Raw genomic sequence first — 26,413 nt, forward strand, 5'->3', positions numbered from 1 at the left:
ACTTCTGCACAATGACAATTGTTTACAAATTCAGTCATAAGCCTCCCTAAACAAAGTTACCTCCATTACGATAAAAAAAACCTGATTTATGAAAATTGCAGTGAAAGGTGCTCTTTAAAAAACAGAAGGGTGGTTCTGCAGACCATGTGTGGATTTCAGTTCTGCCTTTCCTGTAAGTTGATCCAAACATCTGGAAGAAAATGACTAAAACTGTTTGCATCTTTGTATGTATTTATTACTTGATGCAATGATGCTTATTTTCATTAACAGTGACAACAAAAACAGGTGACGGGGGCAAGTCACTAATGATCTTTGCCATCTCCTCCCTCAGTAGGGTCCTTGTTTAGCTCAGAACAGTGAATATCCTCCAACTGGCCCTAGGATTTTATTCTAAATTTGCAATAAAGGAAGACTTTTCTGAAAAGGCACAGAGATAAAAGTTAGACATGGATTCAATCTTGCTTTTCCTTTTTGGTAGCAGTGGAAACCAAAGACAACTTTTAAAACCTCTGGATTTAAAGCCGAATGCTTTTCTGGCTGTCTGGTTTTAAACGAAAAGCACGGCTGTCCTTCAATCCTGCCTTGAGAAGCATGTACCATCTGGCGGCATGAGGCACGCTCTGGGACCACGGGACTCTGCCTCACGGAGCCAGTCCACAGCTGCAGAGCAGGCTCACAACCTTTCCTCATCCCGGAGTGGAAACTGCTCTAGAACTTTCCTTTCTTGGTCTCAGTGGTCCTCAGGGACAAGCTTCCTCCCTCACGGAAGAGTGTGGAAGGAAGCTACAGTGGCCTGCCTGCCTCTGTCGGTCTCGTCTTCGGGCTGTGCGCCCACAGTTACGCTTCTGGCCACGATCTCCAAGCTCCTCATTCACCCAGCCCATCCCTCCCTCTGGCCCTTGTCTGACTCATCAAGTCCTCAAGCATGTGGCCTGAAGATAAATCTCCAAGGACGGTAGAACAGACTCTAGGTCTTTTCAACAGTGTTGCTTTCTACATATCTCTTGTTGCCATCCTAAACTTGTGCAGGTGCCTTTCTCCCCCACCTGCGTGGAACAGGCATTATTAGTCACCCTGGTAAATTTCGCCTCTCAACCGATCTATATGGTCTCAGCATCCCTGCACCAGGGAGCGGGCAAGGCAGATACTGCGGGCCCACTAAAGCAGAGGGAGGACAAGGAATCAGCAGATTATACTTGTGGACAACCACTGTGTCCTGCTCTCATCTACTGGTTATTACCCCATGCTTCCGAGCTTCTTAAAGTTGAGCATTACTGAGTTTGCAGTGGACCAAGTTCCGTCCTGCCCCACCGTCAACTGGCTATGCTGTAGAGTAGATGTGAACATCTTTCTCTTGATAAGGGTAACTTTAGAATACAACCTGGCCCACTGGCAATGCATGTGAATCAGACAGTGCACGGTCTCCTACATCACGGGTACAGGCAAAAACTGCCCGAGGTCCACCGAACACTGTATCATTATCTTCTGGTCAAAGATCACGCCAGGTTAAAAAAAAAAAAAAAAAAAAAATGTGTTATACAGTATGGTCAACAATCACTGGGTAACCTCACAAACAATGGAAAAACCCTCAGTATCACCTACAGCAGGGTTGGTGTTACATATCAGGTTCCATAATTACCACCTCATTAAAAACACTGTGCAGGATGGGCACAGTAATCATGTCTCTGCCATTCACCAAAACACTCAGGTTTCAGCTTACATTTTTGTACACATTGCAAGTGTATCACAGTCACAAGAAAACAGTGCTTTTGTTGTTAGCTCGTTTATGTTTTATTGCTGTACTAACACTGAATTTGCAGTGAATTCTTATTTTTGAAGTCAAACCAGGCCATTTAAAATCTACTAATTAAACCAAGAAATAAGTAGTTGGGCCTGTAGTATGGTATGATAGTAATACTTAACTCATAAAACCTTTTGCAGGGACTCATGAATAGCAGTTAAATTTTTTTCTCATCGTCAAGTAATTAAAAGAAGATATGTGCATTTTAGATATACTACCAGGGGAATCCTCCGGGGGACACTGGGATGCAGGGGGGAAGCATATTTTTACAATGGTTTTATTGCCTACTTCCTGCTAACATAAATATTTAGCAACAACAACAACAAAATTACACTTAATGGCTGTAAAAACCAACAAAATGCTATAGGATAAACCAAAATACCCATTATGAAGGTATTCTTAGTAAGCGTGACTATTTTGTAACACGGTAAAATCTCAAGAAAGTAACCAAATCAAGTGTGCATTTGTTAAAAATATACATGGGGAAAACTCAGAATAGAAATATCAGTTTTTATAAATGCCTCACATTTGATTTTCAAATGGTTCCAAGTTCTCTACCAACTTCCCCAGAGAGATGGCCCAGCAGGATGTCTTTGATGGTTCTTTTCCTCTGGGCAAAGGGGGCATGTGTGTGCCACATCATATTTTGCTGCTAATTACTTCCCAGCTTCAGACATTCCGGTGGTGGTGGTGGTTTTTTCCTTTTTAGTAGCCTCTAAAATCATGTGCATTTAGCCTTTTATTTTTAAGTCTTGTCAGAAGCAAATAGTTACTTCTGGGTGTTTGGTGTTTTCAAAAAAAAAAAAGAAAAGAAAAGAAAAGAAAAACGACAAAACTCACAAGCTAAAATCAGAGACTTTGAAAGTGTGAGAAAAATAATTTTAAGCTTTGGCTTGGATGATTGTTTCCCCTCCTTTAACAGCAACACCAACTCCAGCCAGTACTATGGAGTTTGCTTCAAAGGAATAACAAAATCTGTACTATATAAAACTAGACCATATATACAATTGGAGAAACGAATGTAACCTGATTTCTCTGCCATGGAGCCCTTGGAGGCTAGAGAAGGATAAACTTCCTGAGACGTGGTTTGAACCAGACATTGAAACATTTTTCTATCTGGGATATTAACCACATTTTCCCTTTCACTCCTTTGTAGATCGATTGAGGCGCTTGTCTGAGTTACAGATGAGAGACAGCGATATCATGGGGTGGCGGGGGGTGGGGGCACACCTACCCTTCGGGCATGGATTTTTGCCTGTAAGTGCCTCCACCAGAGCCAGTCTCGCTGGATGAAGACAGGTTGCTAGGGGAGTTACGACACTGCTGGGACCTTGCTAGAGCCATGGATGAGACCGTCACGTAGATATCTGAACCGGGAGACAGCCTGTGAGTGCAAACCAAAAATATGAAGTCAATCCAAGGGGAAGTCCCGAGGCAGTGCATGATGGTTAATATCATATAAACGCGACAAAGAAAGCCACTTTGTGGAGGTAGTGAAAATGAAGCCAGCTGGAAGCCTACAAAAGAAACTTCCCCACAAAATGACTCCCTAAGGGAACAGCTGGAGAATGGCCTTGAGGGGGATGGGGATAGGGGACATCAAAAAATAAAAGGGGGGAAAAAAACATGCATGTTTCCAAAAGCTGCCAAAATTCAATGGGCTGAAATGCTTATGCAGTTTCCTAGTACGGCAGTGCAGAGGATAGCTGAACCCCGGTGACATTAACATAGCAATTAAGTCCAATTTTTCACACTGGTTCTCCCAGAGTGCATGCCCACAGTGAGACGAGTGCATTCTTTGTATGTGTCTTTGTTTTCCAATTTTATTACTCAAAGTCTGGAATGAATATTCAGATTTTGCTATTTAGTATTTATAAACGTGACTGATCGTATAGCATCTACCATCTAAAAACCTCCATAAAAAACGCCTAGAATGTCAGTTATTGAATTTAATTGGCATTAGTGAACTTACATAATGTCATAGTAGAGGTGTGCTCCTCAGACTCTGGGGACAGAAACCAGAGCTCCGTCATCGGGACACAGATTTTGTCCTTTACATCCTCCGCGTAGACAACAGGACAACCCCGGGGACATCAGTAAGCGATGCTGGTCACTGTGACTGGGTGTGACGTCCCTCTTACTACGAAGATTTTAGTTCAGAAGCGAAAGCTGGCACCCAGCCTCCGCCTCCTGTAGCAGGGAACTCATTTCCGTGGGACAGCTGAGGAAGTGGAATCTAAGGCACTGGTTCAGTGAGCCGGGCCTCCTGACTATGAATCCACTGCTCTGGGCGAAGCGACTACGGTCCCCTAGAGAAGGCCGGCTTTTCTCTCCTTCCTAGGACAGCCTGCAGTGTGTCTGCACGGTCGGACGCGTTTGAGGGAAAGAGATCTTTTACTCAAACCAAAGTTCCGAAGCCGGGGGACAGAGCCCGATGCACTGAACTACAGCATTTTCTAACAGTGCAGCTGCGCGCCTTCTGTGGCAGCGCAGGATGGGGTTTCAGGAGCAGGAAGGGGACGGAAGGGAGAACAGAATCACAACGAGCTTTTCTAACAGAGCAAGAATAAGGATGGATGCTGAGAGTGTGACTCCCGAATCCATCTACGCCCAAGACTTGAGAATCCAGATCCCTCTGCTCTGCAACAAGCCTAGACTCTCCCTGCGTCTCCTAGACATCTCTACCCAACACCCTCAACCACAGCTCAGATTAAACCGCGTCAGACCTAACAGGTTTCGCCATTCCCCCAAACCTGTCCCCCCTGTATTTGTTACCTCAAGCTAAACACCCTGAAACCGTCCCTTCCCCCTCCCCCCTTCCTCATCTTCCACTTCAGTTGGTCTAATTAAGTTCAACTCCTAATGAGTACAGTGTGTCAGGCACCCCGGGGGCTGGTCTTCACAACGTGAAGACTAAGAAGACAACTGGTCTTCAACCTGCTGACTGTCCCCCCACCTCCCCCATCTCTGGCCTGGAGCAGCTCAACTGTGCTCTCACTGGTCCTCTGAGTTCTAGGCTCTGCGCGCCCCACCCCTCCAGTCTCCACCTGGCTGAGTCGTCAGACTGCTGATGTGCGCGGCACGCCTTCCCTTTGCCTACAGAAGAGAGGACCGAATCCCCGGCCCCCTCTTGCAGGCCTTGGACCATGCTGTCCAAGCGCTTCCTTCTCCCTCTGCGCTCTGCCGGCCTCCCTGCACCCTACATTCTGGACACGTCCGTACGCCCTTCTTCTCAGACTCAGCTACCATATGCATCCTTCTACTCATCTTGTCCTCTCTGCCTCTCTTCCCCCTTTCTGACATAAAATCCTTTTTCTCCGAGGCCTAATTCCAGCATCAGGTCCCTGATTCCCTAGATTAATCAGAACCTCCTGGAGTCCCACATGGCCTGTTCTTTGTTACCACTATAGCACATCCTTGAGCATGGTCAGTTTTATGTGTGTCTATCTTCTCAACTAGATTTGCTCCTTAAGGGGCAGCACAGAGCCTTATTTCCCTTTACATCTCTGGTTGCTTAAAATACATTTGCTGAATGAAGGAGAACTCCTATCAGCAGGGCAGAAAATGAAGAAGAGTAGGTGGGTTCAGAGTAAGGGCCCATAGGGACATCAGATGCCCAAGCCAGGGGTTCTCAGCCATGGTGGGTCTGTATCAGTTGGTCGCTAATAACAAAGTGCCAAAATTTGTGAATATTATACTAAAAGCAATCAGAACAGATTCAAAGTTAATATTCTTCCTGAAGTGTGAGAAAAAGGGATGATGGAATTACAGCCAGCCATCCCGAACATATCATCACTCTGACATATCCTGGAAAGAGAACTTCTGATAATGGCTCCTCTAGGTACCGGTAATCCAATGTGGCCGATGCCAGGCCCTGGGGGGATGGGATGAGAGGCTAGGAAGAGGCAGAGTCCCTAAGTTCCTCCTGTTATTATCACCAATCTTGTTATTGCTACACAAACTCAGAGAAATATGAGCTACACAGCTGGTACTCTCAGGAGGATACAGGCTCAGGAAAGGGGTATGTGTGGGGCAGCCCCGGTGAGGTCAGGGACTGGTGGGCTCCTGGAACACCAGCTCATGCCTACTTTGGGTAACATGTTTCAGTAAAAGAGAGATCAAGACACTTATCTGGTCATAAAATAGACCTCCCTTTTTTTTTTTTTAAAAAGATTTTTTATTTGTTTATTTGATAGAGACAGTGACAGAGATAGCGAGAAAGAACACAAGCAGGGGAGAGGCAAAGGGAGAGGGGGAAGCAGGCTCCCTGTGGAGCAGGGAACCAGACGTGGGGCTCGATCCCAGGACCCTGGGATCATGACCTGAGCCGAAGCAGACGCCCAACGACTGAGCCACCCAGGCGCCCCCTCCCTTTATTCTTTTCCATTAAGACATATCCCAAATTTCTCACTGTTTATTCTGAAATAATCCGAAGGGGGCTGGAGCGGAGGAGGAACAGGAGAAGTAAGTTACAAAGAAAACTAGGTAGGGTTTAAGGAGCAGCGTGGATCCTGAGGGTAACAAGATACCATACTCCTTTCTGCCTTAAGAATTTGGCTTTCATAGGCTTGGAATACAGAGAAACTTCAAATGTAGTTTCATTTGTGGGTGCTTTGCTTTTCTACCGTGCAGAGGAGAAGGTGTTACAGAAAGATGAAAATACAGGAGACACAGTCCGAGCATGTTCACATGGTCAGGGCCAGTGCAACATTTGGGGGCCCATGATCTTCTAACTCTCTTCAGGCTGAACCAGTAATGCCAGTGAATTAAACGTAGAGTAAATACTCAAATGTTTGTGTTTCTGTGAGGAAGTGACAACTGATTTCATAGGAAAAGTCAAGATGTGACTTTTACATTTGTATTTAGAGCTTGCTTTTCTTACTCTGCTCTCCAAAACGTACATTAAATATCTCATGCTAGCTCTCAACCTCAGCTCTTTTATTTGGCAAATGTATCAGAAAATTCTACTTGGTTACTGGAGTTATCCCAAAGTGAAAAAATAGCATTTCCAGAAGGCCAGCATTCACTCCCATCCCTCTTTTGCATTTATATAACTCAATAGCGGCTTTGTTTTCTGTCTGTTCACACACAGAACACACAAACAGAAACTGATGGAATGCCACCCAAATGTTTCTAGGATGCTAGATGTATATGTATGGCAGGCAAAAGAATTTTCAGAATTAGCCCTTATTCTGATGACTTACTATTCTTTTCAAACACTCTGAAATGGATACCATCACACAAATATTGTTTGAGAACAGACCTCGTTCAGGGAGCAGGGGATGCCGCCTGCCTGCTAGTCCGCTTCTGCCAGAGCGAGCCTGTGGCTGGTCACACTCAAGCTGGGCCACAAGCTGTCCTGCCACTTTGAAAAGGGGGACCCCCTAAATTGGCTCACACAGGAAGCCAGCATGCTGACTTCTTGACTCTCCATCCCCCACCACCCACTCTTATTTTAAGGATTGCTGAGGCCACTGAAGAGTTAGTGCAAGATCCACAAGGCTTTTCTTCTCTTTTGAGAAACTAAGATCTTTCTACTTTCTTTTAGTCTTAACGAGCCTCCCCGACGTCTGGATACTAATTCTAATAGATTTAGAAGACTAACACTAACACAGCTTTCAGTTGCTGTGAGATTTTTCAATTCTGTGGAATGTAAGAATTTTCAAGAATGTTCTGGTCACTGTGAGAAAGGAAATGTCTAAACCTTTTAGTGTTAATTTCAGGAGGTTCTTTTCCCCTACATTTTTGTAAATTTAGCCAAGAAATAACTAAATGTTTTTAAAGTAACTGATATTAAATGTTCTCTGGAGCTCCCTTTGACTTCCCTCTGCAGAAATAGAACACCAGGGCTTTTTGATTCTATGAAAAATGCAATAACTGAAAAAGTCATGATCATCAGCCAGACAGACAATACCTCCTTAGTCCACAAGACTCCACTTAACACCAGCTTTTCATTTATATGCGATGCATTTCACTGCAATGAAAACACAAAACTGAACGAAATGGACATTTAGGAAGAGATGGTCCAAGATCAGAATCAGTTCCTCATTTTCCAGAAGCACTCTTATACCAGGGCAAAAGGGAGAAGAGACCCACTAAACCCCGATTTTTAATAAAGTAAAACTCTTGCACCCCATCACACCCTTCCCATAAATCCACTCACAGGACCACACACGCACTGTTAACATTAATAGATTCTCATTAAATTGATCTCCTCAGATCGTGACTGATTATAATTTATCAACTTGTGGATAAAGAATTCTCAGTATCCAAGTGGCTTATGATAAAACATTTTCCTGAGTGGTTACATATAGGTTCAATTATGCCTCTCTGTCCTGCTTTGTACTCCAAAGTGACAGCACCGTCTGGATGTGTCCAAGGACACAAGGCCTTCTGTAACCCAAGTGCAAACAGTGGAATGATGGCAAAAACGAGAGAGAGGGTTTCAAATAGCACCAATGACTGACAAATTAGATACTTGAGTCCATAATTAAGCACAGCACTTTACCACAACTTAGCAATTAAAATGCTATTCATCCAGGGAACAGGACCAAGTTAAAATCTGTCTTCAGAAATTCTGTCTTCAGAAATGTTTATCAACCAGGATTCTTCCAGAATTTTGTAAAAAAAAAAAAAAAAAAATTCTCATTAATGATTCAAGGTACTGTAATCTGGGTGCTATCCCCAGACCAGAGTTTGAACAAGCTATAGTCTAATTCAAGCCACTCTTCCCTTTGCCTTTTCATCTGTTCCTACTGTGTTCTTTGTGAACCAGAGCTACCCCTGGCTTTCTGACCATATCATACCATCTTTCATACCGGTTGTTCAGGCTGGATCATGGAAATCCTGTTCTGATGAGCCTCCCGTGACAAGATCACTTTACAACAAGGAGTAACTCCCTTACACAGTTAGGGAAATATGGCAATTCATCATACTGAGATAAATGGATCATCACATCACAGCTGCTAGCCAGCTGTTAGAAGTTCCCAGCCTGGTACCCCATCATGGAGGGCCTCTTAAGAAGAGTCAATTTTATATCTAAGGGTGACTCTAAAGAACAGAAAATAAAAATGGATTGCTTGCAGGATCAGCTACATAATTCATGGGACTCAGTGCAAAATGAAAATGAAGAGTCCCCTTTGTTGAAACAGTATTGCAGATTGTAAGACAGTGACAGCAGAGCATGAAACCCAGCATGGACCCGTGTAAGTGTGGGGCTCTGTGCACCTGCACAACCTGTACCACTATGGAGCCGGCTCTGCAGTGCACGTGACGGGGGCCTCCCTAACACTCACTCATCGGACAAGTATGTCATGAGCTCTGCTCTAGGTATGGTGCTAGATTTCATTCATGTATCACAGTGCTTAAGAGAGAGGCCTTGATGCTAATCTCAGCTCCACCACCAACCAGCTATCACTTTGTGCTAATTATCTCATCTCTCAATCTCAGCTCCACCACCAACCAGGTATCACTTTGTGCTAATTATCTCATCTCTCAATCCCGGGGCATCCATATTTGAAGAAAGAGGGTGAATAGCAGTCAATGTACTGGGCTGTTGGGTGAACTGCAAAAACTCACACAAGGGACTGTGAACAGAGCCTGGCATAAGATATGAACTCAATACCACCTACTTACAGTTCTTAAGTAAAGCACAAGTAAAACATAACTGGTATGAGGGCAGTACACATAGGGTGTGTGTGGGGGGGCTCAGGCAGCTTAGAAGTCAACTCCTACTGTGAAAACTAAGAGAAAGGAAGCTTTATGAAGAAATGCATCCGAAACAGGTCTTATAGGAAACCAAGGATTTCCACAGAACTCTGGAGTTAGGACAGAGGAGAGTGAGGGTGTATGTGGCTGCCATGATGACAAGTTAGGCTAGAGCACTATGCTTGAGGGAAGATGGGCAGGGGTTGTGACTGGAAGGATGAGTGGGTCTTGAAGGGTGAGCCCCCCTATGGTAAGCTGAGGAAGCACAACCTTTCTCTGTCAGCTAACAGGGACACACAGAAGGTTCGGTAGCAAAGCAGTGGTATGGACAGAGCTGATCCTGAACACCCAGGGTAAGCAGGCAAATTTGAGGGAGATACAGACAGATAAGAATCCATTAGCCCACCACAAACACTAGCCTCTTTGATTAGTCCTACCCTTCACCAATATTCACAAATCCTTCATGAAATGAAGTCACAACCAAACCCTTTAGTGAGAAGCTAAGTCATTTTTTGTTTGGTTTTGACACACTAGGATTTTAAAGGCTGGAAAAAACTAGACAAGAAAAATTCATTCCCTATCCCAGTTTACAAACAAGAATAAGGGAAGCAGAAGCCAAAATATGGCACGCCATGCTGGCCTCTGCTCAGAGTGGCTGCCCAGGGCAATTCCCTCTAGGGGTCCCTGAGACCCCCCCGTCCTCTCCTCACAACTGCCCTAAGCTAGGAGAAGAGAAAAACACCACCACACAACCCACTTCCGTCTCCCATAGGATCCTACCAGTACTTGAGTCCGAACCGTTTGCTGTTGACCACGGTTCAGGGCTGCACCACATCTTCATCTCTACATCCCTTTTATTTTGTGCCATTTCATATGCCATCATCATCTGTCCTTTTAAAAAAATAACGGGACAGGGGTGCCTGGGTGGCTCAGTCGTTAAGTGTCTGCCTTCGGCTCAGGTCATGATCCCATGTCCTGGGATCAAGCCCCGCATCAGGCTCCCTGCTGGACAGGCAGCCTGCTTCTCCCTCTCCCACTCCCCCTGCTCGTGTTCCTGCTCTATCTCTTTCTGTCAAATAAATAAATAAAATCTTTAAAAAAATAAATAAATATGGGACACTGAAAGAGTCAAATAAAAAGTGACAGATTGGGACACTCCAGGCTGTTTCACTGGGCTTGGCTCTGATTCTCTCCAGAGACAGCAGACTCTCTGGATAGTGAAGACCAAAACTGCTAGGGCTAGTGCACTCCTACACATACCTGTAAGCAGGGCACAGGTACAGGAGTCGGCCCTGGCCCTGCCGGCCCTCCTTACGTGTTTGCACTGTGTTCCTTAAAATGAGCCTGCAACTCCACAGCCAGCAGTCCAGGGCCATCTTTGTGTGGCCGGAAGCAGTGTCTAACAAGCCCTCTCATGGCACGGCCCAAACACACCCAACACAGAAACACACTCTCGGGCGGGAGAGCAACTCAACTCTGAAGACCAGCCCATCTCATGGCACATGGCAACTGTTCCTGCAAGTAAAATGGAAATTAAATCTACTTTTCTCAGCCAGCACTTTAATGACAGGCAGATCCCAAATGGCCACTCTGTAACCATACTGTGTGATTCTCACAAGTGGAAGCTGACCTTAGACCATTCACTGTCCAGGACTCTGAACAAAATGCTTAGGGGAAAATTTCACACAGATGATTGTGGCGGTGGGTTTGGTAGCTAATTTGTCTTATCACTAATTTCTACAAGTTTATATATATATATATATATACTGTGCAATCAACAAATCTTAAAGAAAAATGTCAGTGGTTTCAAATATAAGGCATCAGAACATACTTTTTTCCCCTGTGAGTTAAATTCTTGAAAAATGTATTCAAATAGCTGATGTGCCTTCATGAGGCAAAGGCCTAACTTCTCCACAGGGAAGAGGGTGACAGCAGGACATATGTTAGATGTGGCTTCTAGGAACACCATCCCCGCGTCCTGTATGCACGCGCACGTGCGTGCGTGCGTGCGTGTGTACGGGCTGAGGAAGCCTCGGGGCCATCATGGGCCTCTGTAGAACCTCCCATAAGGTGTGGCCAGGCCAGGCCTCCTGGATAGTCCTAAGGTAGCAGCCCCCTAGCGCCAGGTTGGAGGGCAAGACGCCGCTGCTGGGCACTCAGAGGACAACAGTTCCTTAGTGACGCGCAGAGCAGCATGGTCACATGCCCCCTCACTGCTCTTCCCAGAACACAATTGCTTTTCATAAGATCCTCTCAAAGGTCACTCTAATTTGCATGGATGGGTTTTCCAGAATTTCCTACACTTTCTGCAAATGCACAGCAGGCCTCCTGAACCCATCCTCTGTCTGACCAAGGGGAACCGTGACACTGTCGCTGAAGACAACACAGCCTGCCTGTGCAAACACACTGACCCACCACACGCTTAGCCTCGGTTAGGCTGCGGACGGCCTCGCTAGCCCAGGTTGGCAGCACTACCAGAGCCCAAGAGCGCTCCTTGGGAACACGGTCTGTCCCCCGCCCCCATGAAGCTCTTTCTGGAAGAGCATCTACAAAATGACAACAGTGACAAACAGCAACCATCATTTTCTAAGCCTCATTATGTGGCAGGCCTGTCCTAAAGCTCAGATCGAACACAGAGTAACCATACTGCCTCAATCTATCTTCACATCAGCTCTGGGGGGTGGGGCTGGTGCCCATTTGATTCTCAGCGCCGTGAAGTACAGAGGGGACAGGGAACTTCCCACTGTCACACCGCTCCCCTCGTCCACATGCAAACCCAGGCCTCCGCACTCCTGGCACCTCGGGGAGTTTTTTGGTGGTTCACGCTGCAACACTGGTGGTCCCGCAGGCGGGAAGCCTTGTGGGGACATGTGTCTGGGCCGAGTGCACGAAAGCTACTTAGCAGGCCTGAGGAGTAACTTCTGAGCACTTGGAGAGGCTGAGCTGGAGGCCACGCTGGAGCACTCTGGTCTCATCCCCTGGGTCTGTCTGGAGTGCATAAAGGAAAGGGAACAGGGGGGTTATGAGGACCTCCAGCACTATGCCCCTTTCCTGAATCCTTAAATAGGAAACATCACTGCACTACAATCTGAACGTGTGAGCATGCATCCATCTAACTCTAATCCCAGTGTGGATGCCACAGGGCACCAGCTCCTTTGGAGAGCTGGGGGAAAAGGAGTCTTATGAGCCCAGTGACTTAAGTCAAGTATGGCCCTCTGCTTTTCCTCATCTTGGCCAATAATTCGGTTTCAACTAAACTGAAAACTTTTATAGGAAATTCAATCAAGAACAACTCACATTTCACTTTGGGTCAGTTTGAGACAGCTTTACTAGCAATATACTTTTAAAATAGGAGTATTCGAAACTTAGCTGACAAAAATCAAGGAATTCTACAGCTTTGTCAGACTACTGAGTGCTTCATTTCTACTGATCTTTTAATTTTTAATAAAAATAAAATGATTTATCAGGTGTCCACTGAAGGATGAATGGATAAACAGTATGTGGATTTCTACAGAGAATGGAATACTATTCAGCCTTCAAAAGGAAATGCCATGGACTGAATGTGTGCTACCCCACCAAAGGCATGTATTGAAAAGGCGAAAGATTTATGCGATCTGAAGAGAAACCAGAGCATAAAGGCATGTATTGAAGCCCTAACCCCCACTGTAATGATATTAGCAGCGGGGGGCCTTGGGGCGTGATTAGTCACAGATAAGGTCATGAAAGTGGAGCCCCTACGATGGGATCAGTGCCCTCGTAAGGAGAAAAAGAGAAACCAGGGCTTCTTTCTCTCTGCCATGTGAGGGTATAGTAAGAAGGTTGCTGTCTTGCAAGCCAGGAAGAGGGTCCTCATCAAGAACCACATCTGCTGGCACCTCGACCTTGGAGTTCCCAGCCCCCAGAGCCTTGAGGAATCAACGTCTGCTACTTAAGCCACCTGGCCAATGGAGTTTTGCTATAGCAGCCCGCATTAAGAAAGGACGGAAATTCCAACACAGATGAACCTCAAAGACACTATGTTAAAGTGAAATAACCAGCCCTAAAAGGACAAGTATTTTATGATTCCACTTAAATCAGTAGTCAAAGTCATAGAGACAAAAAGTAGAAGGGTGGTCACCAGGGGTGGGGAGGTAAAGGGAAGTGACTGTTTAATGGGGACAGAGTCTCTGCTCTGCCTTGCACAACACTGTGAATGAGTGCGACAGAACCCCACACTTAAAAACTGTTGAAGGGGTAACTTTCAGGTCATGTATATTAAACTACAATAAAGAAGAGTAAAATATTGGATTCGTTTTCTCCTGAATTGATTTACTTCTGTTCCTACTACTTAAGTTTTTTTGCTTATTGGTTTAATTACTAAATAAAATTTTAAAAAAACTGATTGTAGGCCCATGACAATGCCAGAATTTATAACTGATCCTTGGGATACAATGATGAGTAAGACGGGCTAAAGCTGGCAAAATTGACAAGTAAGATTAAAATGAAATATGCAGCTGACCCTTGATCAAGTGTTAGAGGTGCTGACCCCCCCAACCCAGGTGAAAATCCATGTATAACTTTCGAGTCCCCAAAAACTTTACTAAGAGCCTCCTGTTGACCCAGAGCCTTACTGATAACAGCTGATTAACACATGTGTTCTATATTGTCTATATCATATACTGTATTCTTGCAATAAAGCAGAGAAAGGAAATGTTATTAAGGAAGGGAAGATACATTTACAGTACTGCATTGTGTTTATAAAAAAAAAAAAAACCGCATGTGGGTGGACCCACGCAGTCCGAACCCGTGTTGTTCAAGGGTCAACTGTGACCAGTTCTGTTAAGGACCAGCTGTTAAGCTGCGGAAACAGGGAGCGGAAGGACAGATGGAGCAGGGCCGCTCATGTCAAGGCGTCAAGGAGACAGTACCCGGCAAACAGAGTCCTTCCTGGGCCCGGGGCCTGGGGCGGTGGGTGGAAGGCGAAAGCCAGTTGGCAGGAGCTCCCAGGGAGGCAGACTTGCACTGACGGCCGTGATGAGGGGCACATCCACTTCTATCAGCCTGCACACACCATGCACCCCCCCCCCCCCCCCGGCCACCTGCAGCCTGCAGCGCTGTCCGGGCCAGAACAATCTTAGTGTGACCTGACACCCCTGCGGCAAGGTCGGGGGAAGCTCAAAAACCAAGAACTCGGAGAAGTTTAGGCCTCCTAACTAGATGGGTGCGAGGATGGGGCTGAGGGTGGACAGGAAGGCGATTAGGAATCCCAGCGCTGCCCCGACACTCGGGGAGCCGGTCACTGCGCGGGTGACACGTGAGAAAGAAGAGGGGACGGGCGAGCAGGGGGGCAGCTGAAGGCCACTTGGGCTTGTGGGGAGGAGACACTCGCATGACCTTCAAGGGCAGACTCAGTACGTCGTCAGGCAAATGGATATGAAAAGTAAAAAGGAGGTCAAGGCAGGGCTACACCACTGAGGAACTGCCCACACACAGGTGACGGCCGATGCTGCGGAGAAAAACGAGCCACCCGTGGCACTGCCCGGCATGGGATGAAGAGAAAAATGAGGAAGGAGTCGTGCAGGACACACAGCTTGGGGGGCAATGAGACAGGTGCAAAGAGCTGACCAAAAAAAAAATCAGGAGTGAAGTTATGGAAGACAGGGAAAAGGAGTCTGAAGGAGGGAGCGGCGAACAGTGTCAGGTAAACTAAAGACAGCCACATCCAGGGGGTTCAGCTCTAGAAACACAGAGGTCAGGGATGTAGGCGGAGCGAGCCCAGTGAAGCTCTCAAGTTCTAGGATTTAAGGGTCCTCAACTCAAGCCAAACAACTATGACCCAGGCAGACTGCATCTGGAACGTGCAAGTCCTGAACCATCTAACCACAGCCGAGGGATTAAAGGGGCGCTTGCTTTATTTATGTCAAAGCAGAAAACGACAGTGAAGACGGCATGGGACTGCTGAAATAAACTTAGCATTTCCTTAAAAACGAAGACTGAACGGGCGCATGACCGTGATGCTCTCTGTGGGGGGCTGGAGTCTGCAGAGAGGGCATGGGGAGGCTGCACACGTGGCCAGTCTTAACCTCCCAAGTGGGCAAGCGCTCCCCCCAGCTGCTGAGCTAAAGGCAGCAGACACGGGGAATAGTGGCATCCAGGTACAACTTAAAAGTACCAAAGCCGGTTAAAGTTCCAACACCTTTATGCACCAAGCTGCATAAAGGCTGGTGATGCTTCAACTCAAAAAAAAAAAAAAAACGGAGAAAGGAAAATTCCTTCTGCTAAGACGCCTGTTGTCCGGCAAAGCCCCTGAAATAGGTAAACTTTTCTGAGCATATTTAACACACATCAGGGCTTTATGACTGATCCCACACTATGTTTAAACACAGTAATGTGATAAGTTCAATGTGCCACAGTAGATATTTTAGTTCCAGTTCTACCCTTACACTCTAGATAAATTTGAGGCCAAAATAGTGATATTTTTGCATCATATTACCTATTTTTGTTGAGTAAATATTAATTCTGTTAATAAATACTACTCCCACAAATACTATAAAATTCTGTACTCAAAAAGTCCACCTGGAGAGCATAAAGCTCACATATTTAAGGCAAACAGAATTAGATTTTGGTCTATTTAGACGGCAAATGAATCCTCTTGTTTTTACTGCATCAGTTTCTCTCAACAATGTATTCAGAATACAATTCAGTGAAATAATTCTTATTAGAAACTTCAAACACCAACATATTTTGGTATGTTATAAAAACCATGCCCTTGATATTAAAGAAAAAAGGAAAATCTGTTCCAAAAGTATTTAAAAAAAAATCTTCCTAATGACCTTCAAGTCTGGGATCTTGCATAAAAATGCAAGAAAAACTAGGCTTCTACAAGCAGTAAATTGGTGTTTTCATGGAGAGTGAACCAGGCTGGAACCAGCCATGGTGAATGAAGCGGGCAGATCTGTGTAGCAAATCTGGGCAGGGCACACTTGAGAGGGCTGCTGGCTTCAGCTTAAATACAGCTGGTTACTCTACAGTTCAATACAACTTGCCTAGCGCCAAGGGGAGGAAAATAAATGGAATGGAAATTACGTAAAGGCAGTACTTTGGTCTCAGTATTAGGCTCATAGCATTATCAGTAAGGCAAGATTCAAGGTTATGGCAGACCCTGGCATTTATTCTGACCATTTGCAACTCATCTGAAAGGAGTCACACTTTACAGACTGCCCAGGTACAAATGCAAATGGCACCCAGGGCAGGACTGGTAGGAAGGGGAAGGCCAAATGGACGATGAGAGCCGGGCAGCCAGGAGCCTCCCTTCCCCATTTCAGTAAGGTGTTCTGTTCTCAGTAACACCATGACAGGATGCTTTCCAGTAACATTTTACTACATTTACTACATGGAGAAAATGATACTTCCGGGTAAATTTATGAATTTGGGGATTCATGGAGGACTCAGGAAGTATTCCTGATGAATGTCATGAGTCTATTCTATATCTAAATATCCTTGAAACAGTAGCAAAACAAAAGGTTCTCAAATAGCACCTTCTATTTGTGACTCCAAGTTAAAATTTAAAAAAAGAAATAATGCATTACTGAAAGTGAGCAATGATGAGAAAGGAAATTGAACTCTTAAGTTTCCACAGAGGAAGAATATCTAACTACTACATATTTCAAAAGGAAGGTGAGCCAAATAATCCTAATATCCTGCATATGTAGACCTGAGATTTTACAGGTCACATAAACTCTCCTTCATAAGATCTGAAATACCAGTCCAGTGTCCTGAAGATACCTGAAACTAAAAAGTCTTAACTGAGTAGAAGTTAAATATCTCTGAAACCACTGGCAACCTCGCTCCTGCTACTTTCATCTGTAAAGCGTGGAAGGTCCCAGGGCTACGCTGATGGTCTTACAGGGAGAGCACTCCAATTCCCCTGCCCCCAGGGGTGGGGGACTGTGTAGTGGTTAAGATGAACGGCAAGACACAAGTACCCTCGGAAATCACCTCTCAAAACTCAAAGAGCTCCATCTGGAAATAAGGGAGCTGATGCATTCTCTAGCACTAAAAGCTGCTTGCATCATATGGTGATAATTAGATACAAAAAATATTTCCACTTTTGAGGTCAGGATGTTCAGCAACAGGCTTTAGTTTCTGTTGCAGAAATTAAATTCAGCATGGAATCAAAATATATCCTGCTCTTTTATTATACAGAATACTGAATAAAGAAAACCACACAAAACAATTTAACTTATAAAAGTCTCATGATTGTCTTGAAAGAGAAAGAAAATAGCATTGAGAAGGTCCTTCTCCAAACAATGAGTTCCTACAGTTCATCTTTCAAAATGTGGGCCAAATCATAAATTCCAGTTTACACACACCTCAGGGAGAGCCAAGTTTGGAATGTGGAGAACAAAGAGTTTATTCAGAGATCTCTTAGATATTTTCCTCCTCAAAAATGATGAAAATAAGAGAAGTCCAGATGGTAAAGTAGCCACTTTGGGAGGAATCTTTAATTGAGATAAATAGTAGAGTTCTGTAAGTAGATCTCCAGGATTAAGTGAGGAAGTTTAGAAAGACAACTAGTTTTTTGTTGTTGTTGTCTATAAATTATTTCTACATGATATCCAAATATTTCTGAGCTAGTTAAATGACAATGTTTTATGCAATAGTGCATAAAACACATAAACGCACAAAAGTTAGACTAAGATAAGAAACATCACAGTGTGGTTTTTAAAACCTCCAGCTTTCTGCTCCCAATCTGAACCAATCAATGACTATTTAAGCAAAGCTGGGGCCCATTTTCCTTGGCACCCTGTCTCTGCTGCTCCATTGAGCTAGACTCACGTTTTGGCTCCCACCTTCCTTCTGCCCCACACAGCTCCTGGAACACAGACTTCTTCCCAGCTCTGGGGATTCCTGATCCCTCTCCAGGGTGAGGGCCACAAAAAAACTCTGAGATGTGATCAAGACAAGCAGAAGTGATGAGGAAAGGACAGTGCACAGAAAGAAGTTGGCTGCTTCTAGCGGGTGACTATCAGCTTACTGAATTCAACTGTGTCCTTCATTAGCATAAGTAATTTACAGTGCTATTATTTAAAATATTTTACAATCTTTATTAACAAAGTGACACAAATACAGCCACTCAATCAAAAACCTGCATTCTTTAGCTACTATCATTATTAGTTCTCCCCCAAAAGACAAAGACTGTCAAAGATGATAATATGGTCAATATCCCCTCAAAGAGTCTGCCAACTTCTAACCCACATTGCCACTGAGTGTGCAGTGACGGTTTCTGTTGCGATCACATGGAAATGAAAGTGCAAAGCACACATACATTACTCAGAGCTGAATGCTTTGCTGAAATATATCCTTATGCATCCTTATGGCTTTAGAATGCTACCATACTTTGAAAGCCACCAGGGCATTCACCTGTTTCTGTTTCAATTCCTGATTTCTTTATTTTCTTCTTCTTTTTAGAGAGGGGGAAGGGGGGGAGAGGGAGAGGGAGAGAGAGAATCTTAAGCAGGCTCCACGCCCAGCACGAAGCCAACACAGGGCTTGATCTCACAACACTGAGATCATGACCTGAGCTGAAATCAAGACTCGGACATGTAAATGAGCCACCCAGGTGCCCCACAATTCCTGATTTCTAGTAAAATATGGGAAGACCTAAAGCTAGTGCTTGTGGGTCTGATGCCCTTTAAACCTGGGGCGGAGATTCAGAGCGAACCTTTGAAGGCACACTCACCGCCTCTCCAGCGGGCGTCCATCACTGGAGATGCTTCGAGGGATGTTGGCGGCTCTTTCTGGAGGAGGCATCTTCCCATCTCCTTTCCCAGCATTCAGCCTCGAGGTCATGGGACTCTGCACCTGGGAGGGGACTTGAGGTGAATGAGGCCCCTTGTTGGCATTCCTCTGCCATTTGTTATTATTTCGGAAGGGAAACTTGAATTCGTATGAAACCCCTTCATTCATTTTGTATTCCATCACTGGCATGCGGTAGGTTTCAGAGCAACTCCTATTAAGGGCACAGAAAGAAGAAAAATTAATATTGTTTTTTCTTGTGGGTGGAACCACACTGATTCTCATTAACAGTTACTGTGGCTCAAACACTTCATCCTTTGTTTTAAACTGTTTTTTAACCATTGGGCCCTCTAATTACTGTCCTTTCAAAAACCAGAACCCCAGGAAGTATTATACTGGTATATTTTCCCTTGCTCAGTCTCAACAATGGAGTCTGAGATACGGAGTCTTGAAAACACAGTGAGACCCACAGTCATCCTGGTGAGTGGAGAGGGCGGGTAAGAGCAGAGTCAGCACTGAGGCCTGAGGAGGGAAGGCCATCAGGCCGGCAGGGCAAGGGTAGCAGAACCCTAAGACCAGGCCCCAGAGGAAGCAAGCGGTCAGCTTTATGCTCCCCTTCACTGAGCGTCATGACTGGGCATCTGAAAAGGTACTGAATTTGTTGGGGATCTTAATAGTCAAAAAATTAAGGGGGGATAAATTTTGAAATTCAAAATGAGAACCAAATTTAGCTCAGAAGGAGAAAACAAAAAGCCAATTATAGAAATTCTGCAATTATCAAATCACCAGGGAACAAAGCATAATCTGAAATCAGACTCCCCTCACCCCCGCTCACCCCGCAAGCTAGAAATCTTCCATAGCAGGGCTGGCCCCAGGTAGCAGCCTGAGTGAAACTGATGTCAGGCCCAACTGTCTTTCTGTTGCTTTAGCCCCTTTTTTGGTGGGCCCCTAAACCTTAGGAAATGTGGAAACCACTCTCCATTCCCTTTACCCAAACAACCAAGGAAGGTTCAGTCTATTATTAACTTGACTGACAGACAAATTACTGAGAAAAACCTATGCCTACTAAAGCATTAACTCAAACTATGCACTTGGATTTTATTACTAAGCAAAAAAAAAAGACTTTCTTGCTTAAAGGAATTTCAAAGACTGAGCAGCAGGTGGAGGGACTGACAAAGGAAGGGTTAAGAGTGATTATGAAACACTTCAGACACAGAGGAAGGAGAGTCCAAACAGTGCTGTCCACTAGAGACATAATGCGAGCTAGCAGCCACATGAAAAAAGTAAAAGGGAGGGCGCCTGGGTGGCTCAGTGGGTTAAGCGACTGCCTTCGGCTCAGGTCATGATCCTGGAGTCCCGGGATCGAGTCCCGCATCGGGCTCCCTGCTCAGCAGGGAGTCTGCTTCTCCCTCTGACCCTCTTCCCTCTCGTGCTCTCTGTCTCTCATTCTCTCTCTCTCAAATAAATAAATAAAATCTTAAAAAAAAAAGAAAAAAGTAAAAGGGAATAGGTGAAATTAATTTTTTATTTAGTCTAATATATCTAAGATGCGGGCATATGAACATACAATCAAGAAACCAATATAAAAACAAGATGATGTACATGCATCTAAATTTGGTGTGTATTGTACACGTACAGCACTTCTCACTTCGTACTAGCCACGTGACAATGGCCCCTTAGCCATGGGCGACTTGTGGCTCCTGACCACACAGCACGGGGCCAAAGCCTGGGTCTCGATTTGGGAAAGGGGCTTGTGTTGGTGAGAGAATAAGCACAGTGGAAGGCGTCACTGTCTCAGGAGCTTGCCTACGTGTCTCAGGTAGGTCTCGTGGCATTTCTAACATGTACGCCACAATGGGCCCTCTCCCACACCTTCATGAGACACATGGGTTTTGAGAAGGGCTGCTACTGAGGCGCATGCACTTGCTGGGGTCCTTGCCTGCTCAGTCTCAGCCTCAGTTTCCAACAGGCACCTTTTCTTAGAGTTTTCTTACCACTCATCCTGATTCCCTAAAGCCTAAGTCAACCTTAATCTGACCCTCTGCCCTAGCATTAATGACAGTGGTTTTCAAACTCTTGGGACCATGAACCCAGTAAGAAATACAAAACTGTGATGCAGCCCAGCCACAAATACACACAGACACACACACACACACTCTCTTCCATTCTGCTGTATTCTGTGTTAATCCATTTCATTAAACAAACACACTGAACGCAGCTTCCTAAGTGGATTTCATGATCTACTTAGGAGTTACAACCTACAGTTTGCAAAACACTGCTTGATGGCACATTTTACATGACTTTTAGCAGCTAATGACTTCTTATGTAATAAACCTTTTCTCTGATAGGAGGGCGTGTCACCTCAGGCTTTGACATAATTTCTAGCTTTGATTCCGATCATTCTGACAAAAAAGCTGCAATACTTTTTTGGTTCTTAATAGAGGTATTACTGTAGTATGGTTTGAAGTCTTCCATTTCTGACCAAATATGGCATATTATACAGTAACTTGTGCTCTGGGTCTATAAATATAATGCAAGAATGTTGCAGCTTACAAAAGGGGCAGTAATAAAAACTTGCAATAATCCATGGGAAAATTTCCCTCCACCTCAAAATCAGGCCTAGCTTTCACTTCCCCTTAGCATGGGTCTGTTTCAACTTATAAATCCAATGGGTCGTATCATTTATACAGCATATACATATCTGCTATCTTTCTTTTGGGTGCTAGCAACCAGCCCATGTACAGAACATTGCTATCATGTATTTTGGGCACCAACTTTTAAAAAATGTTCCAGTAGGCCGTGTCTTCCCTTCAGCACACCCCACCCTCTGACAGATTCTCCTGTTGGGTTTTAACTCCCCAGTACTCTACATGCACCTTTATAGGCACGGGCTGCCTTACGGCAGACAGTAATAAATAATGATAACAGAAACAAATATAACGTACTCTGAAACAGACAAGCTGCTTTCATCTCTGGGGCCTTAGCCCCTTTGGGAAATGAAAGATTTGGAATTGGTAATCTCTCTCTTCTAGTTCAAAAACTCTTTGAAATAGTCTTAAGCTACGTAACATTTCATACTAAAACCGGTTAAGACACCCCGGTAGCCCAAGACTTGGTCTTCTCTTCGTCTGTATTTCATTTCCACCACCTCTAACGTGCAGCGAGGAACCTCCTGCACAGTCGATGATAACAGGATGCAGTATGATAAAGCCTAAGCAGGGAGAGAAGATTCATTCGGAGAGAAGATTCATTCGTAGAGAATGAGAAACAGCAGATCCGCAATGCTAAACCTCGGCCAATGCGCCGTGTCTCATTGCTGTCCATGATGGGACAGCCCACCCACCAGCTTCCTGTCGCTCACTTATCTCTGAAAATATAAGAATGATACATGAAGTCAAGAAGTGGGCTGTACACTGAAGAACAAAGATAAAAGCTGGCTTTTAGGGACACATATGAAAATTCATAGAAGGATTTTTATTCTGTTGTTCAATTAAATGCAGTTTTGAACAGTAATGAACACTGACAACGGGCCAGGCACTAATGTGGCCATGCCACAACGGCTCTGAAGTAGGCACTATCATTATCCCCACTTTTTTAAATGAGGAAATGGAGGTCTGGAGAGATTAATCTGCCCGAGACTGCACAGCCAGGAAGTGGCACAGCCGGGATCTGAACTCACAGAATTAATCTACGTGGAGGTTAGCCTTACTTTAATCTCCAGCTAAAGAATACATCTACTCCAAGTCCCCAGACTTCTTCACTTCTAGGGACTACTCATTTCACTCAGCACAGTCTACGACAACATGGAAAACTCAACAATCTTTAAAGACTGATGGGCAACAGGAACTGCAATTTCAGTATTTCAGGCCCAAGAGACGCATGGCAACACACTGAAACCCTGTTGGTTGAAAAGCCACTCCTCCCTACTCTCTTTCTCAGCCTTTTTTTTTCTTTCTTTCTCCTTTAGGTTGTGATGATCCATTCCTCTTTTTCCTTTCAACACTAGGAATACAGATAGAAGAACCACTGTACAGCACACCCAACAGATCATCTCAACACTGGACTCTTAAATTGGCAAAGTCAGATGTCTGAGGACAGGTAGGGCCCTAACAGGCCATGTGACTTGGGTTTGGAAAAAATACCTAACCTCTTTGCATCAAAGCTCTTTGCCTGAAAGATGAGCAATCTGAACCAGATGAACTCTCACAGCCTTTCTGGTTCCAAAACAGTATGCTTTTGCATTTTGAATACTTGTGTTTTAAAATGAAAACAAAACTCTGTGATCTGTTCTACTTAAAAAGTAATTTGGTCCTTTTATGTAACTTGTTTGTTTTTAGCTCTTCCTCTGAATGGTCCTTGATTGCTTTCTTCAGAAGCTGTAGGCTAGTGGCCCTCAACAGAAGAAAGGTCCACCACTCCTGAGCAACACCATTCAGAACATCATGATTTAATGTGGGTGAAATTGCTAGCGGGGTGTTTTTCATCTTGCCAAGAGACCGGCTGCTGAGGATTCAGAGGTCACAGGCACCAACAGATAAGTGCGGGTCACAGGCCCCAGCACTCTGGAGTCAGGCCTGGGGCGGGGGTGAAGGGCCCCTCCTGACGCTGGACATCTCACACTCCCTGGGAAACTTCCTGGTGGAGGCTGTGGGGAAGCACCGAACCGCTTCGGGAGGAAGGCCTAGCTAGTCCTGCTTGCCCCCTGCGCAGCGACAGAACCTCTCCAAGCCTCCTCCTCCTCATTGTTTTAATGGAAATGGAAGCCTTTTTTTTTTTTTTTTAAGCGCCCAATAGGTAGCGGGGGCTCAGGAATTTTACTTTACTTCCCCTGTCCTTTCTTCTCTTAAAAACAACTTTAGTGTGAAGGCAATTCATGGAGGATCTGCTTATGTCCTAAAAACAGGGAAAAGAGCCCTATTTCTCTTTTATGATTGAAGCCCCACGTTGCTGTTAACTGTTCATTAAAACAAAAAACCTGCCTTTTCAAAACTAAGGCCTCTCCCGTGTGAACAAACATGGACGTTTGTATTTACATCTGGTCAGCACGCTGGGCACCCGTGACCACTCAGGACCCTTGTGCCCCGGAGAAGCAGGCAGCTGAGGGGCCCTGGGACAGGGGGCCTGGAGGAGGCCCGTTCCCTCGCTGCAGGAATAGCTGACATAGAAGAGAGTGACTAGTCAAAGAACAGAGTAATCAGCTGCTAGGAAAACAGCAGTGGGAGTGTGAAGTGTGGAGGAGAGAAAAATGACAGAAGAGCATTATCTTATTTTGTTGAAAATTACAGCAAGGTGTTCATGCTTCCACTGTTCCTTTGAGGTTGTTTCTAAAGGAGGGAAGGGGAAAGCAGGGTTTCCAGTCCCCCAAAGGCACCCATGGCACCATTTCACACCTGCCCAGGTGTAAATGGAGCTTTTCGGATGGAAACTATCCTGTGAAAGGCACGGAGTGTGCCTCCCAGGCGCAGGGCTGTGCAGGGCACCCATCCTTCATCCCAGCCTCCCATTCCGTGCCCTAATGGGGGCAGGTTCCTAACACCCTTCTGTCTGTCCAGTGGCTGGGAGGGCGGCAAAGAGTGTCTCATTGTTTATTCATTCGGGGGTGTGCGGGAGGCAGCCTGTCCTGGCTTGCAAAGCAGACCGTGAGCATCTATCCCCACCTCTGAGCTCAGCGCTGTCACGCTGGGGGCCTGAAATCGACCACAGAAGCAATATCGACACCATGGGCAGCAGCAAGGTTCTGTTCTTCAACAGAAAGCCAATGCGCCCGCAGATCCCTGCTTCTGCTGGTATGTCCAAAAAAAAAAAAAAAAAGAAGGATTTGTGCCCCAAGCCTATGAAGTAGTAGTTAAGAGCCTGGATTCTGAAGTGAGACCTAAATTTGCCAGATGAGCTTCGCAAGTTACTAACCTGAGTCTTGGTTTCCTTTAAATAGGAATAATATTAATACTGTTACCTCACAAGGTTGTTATAACGATTAAAAGCACTAATCCATGTGAAAGTGTTTTTTCTAACCTGGCAAATTAAATCCTCAGCAAATGTTAGTTGTTTTTACCAGCAGACCACAGAAGACGTATCTGGCTTAGTATATTGCTGTAGATAAACCACGTCCTACCACAGACCTATCTATCCAGAGTCAGGCCTTCTGACCCATCCTTCCAGTAACAACCATGCACAATTCAGTATCAGTAATGTCGCCCATCCGTTCATCCCATATTCACACTCATGTGTACCTAGACGCCCCCCCCCCCCCCACCGCCATACAAACTGGGGAGCCTAGAAGCCAGGGGAAAGGTCTCTGGGCAGACAAGATGGCACCACACCAACTACAGACTCATTCTCAGACCATTAGTCCTTAGACCAGTGTCTTTGATACTGTACTGTGTGTAATTAAGGTTGGCAGGTTACAAAGCTTGGTTGTCTTCTCCAGTTTATAGCTGCCTAGTTAGAAACAATCAAGCAGACAATGTGAAGGAGAGACCAAGGGACAGACAACAGAAGGACCAGAGGAGGAGCACAGAGCATCTGGAGAGTGTTGTAAGGACCTAAACACTTCTCTGATCTGCCTCCAGAGTCATTCCTGAAACCCAGTTCAGCAAAATGTTTCACGTTAACGATGATGTGCTTGAGGAAACCAGAAAACATCTGGTTAACTAAGGCAGGGTAGTGTGTAAGGAAATTTCAGAATATACCCCCATCCCCCCCCCCAAATAACTGAAATAATAAAAAGTTCTGGATACATATTTCGGTTTCCGGAAAAATCCAGTCATCCAAAAGGGAGCCTTTCGTGAAGCTATTCGACAGAGGGAGTTCACCATATTCTGACATAGGCACCTAGTCTCTGGGCCATCTAGGCAGTAAGCAGTGTTCAGAAACACTACCTTGAGTGCAACATTTGGTCTGAAGAACTGAAGTACATGTAGATTGTCATTGCTGCTTACTTTTTAAAGGACACAAATAAACCCATTATTAACAGTTTACACATTCTACCATCCACTGTTCACGAAATCTGCAAGAATTCAGGTGCAGGACAGGTCATGTTTTTGGGGAAAAAAACAGGTGAAGGATGTTTTGGCTTCAGAAGGCCTAAGAATTAACTGCCAAAGCTTAAGAGAAACGTAGACAATAATG

At 45.0% G+C, this 26,413-nt stretch overlaps 1 protein-coding gene across 20 annotated transcripts in view; it reads right to left on the minus strand.

The window, feature by feature from the left end:
- SIPA1L1 (signal induced proliferation associated 1 like 1) overlaps nt 1–26,413 on the minus strand; it is a 468,863-nt gene that overhangs the window by 46,129 nt on the left and 396,321 nt on the right. For all 20 annotated transcript variants that reach the window (XM_027568806.2, XM_027568796.2, XM_027568799.2 and 17 more), the window contains 2 exons: nt 19,230–19,499; nt 3,036–3,185 (listed from right to left, as the gene is read on the minus strand). In XM_027568806.2, the coding sequence (XP_027424607.1) occupies nt 3,036–3,185; nt 19,230–19,499 (420 nt within the window). The remainder of the gene's footprint in view (nt 1–3,035; nt 3,186–19,229; nt 19,500–26,413) is intronic.

Source organism: Zalophus californianus, chromosome 6, assembly GCF_009762305.2.
Source record: "Zalophus californianus isolate mZalCal1 chromosome 6, mZalCal1.pri.v2, whole genome shotgun sequence".
Taxonomy (NCBI): domain Eukaryota; kingdom Metazoa; phylum Chordata; class Mammalia; order Carnivora; family Otariidae; genus Zalophus; species Zalophus californianus.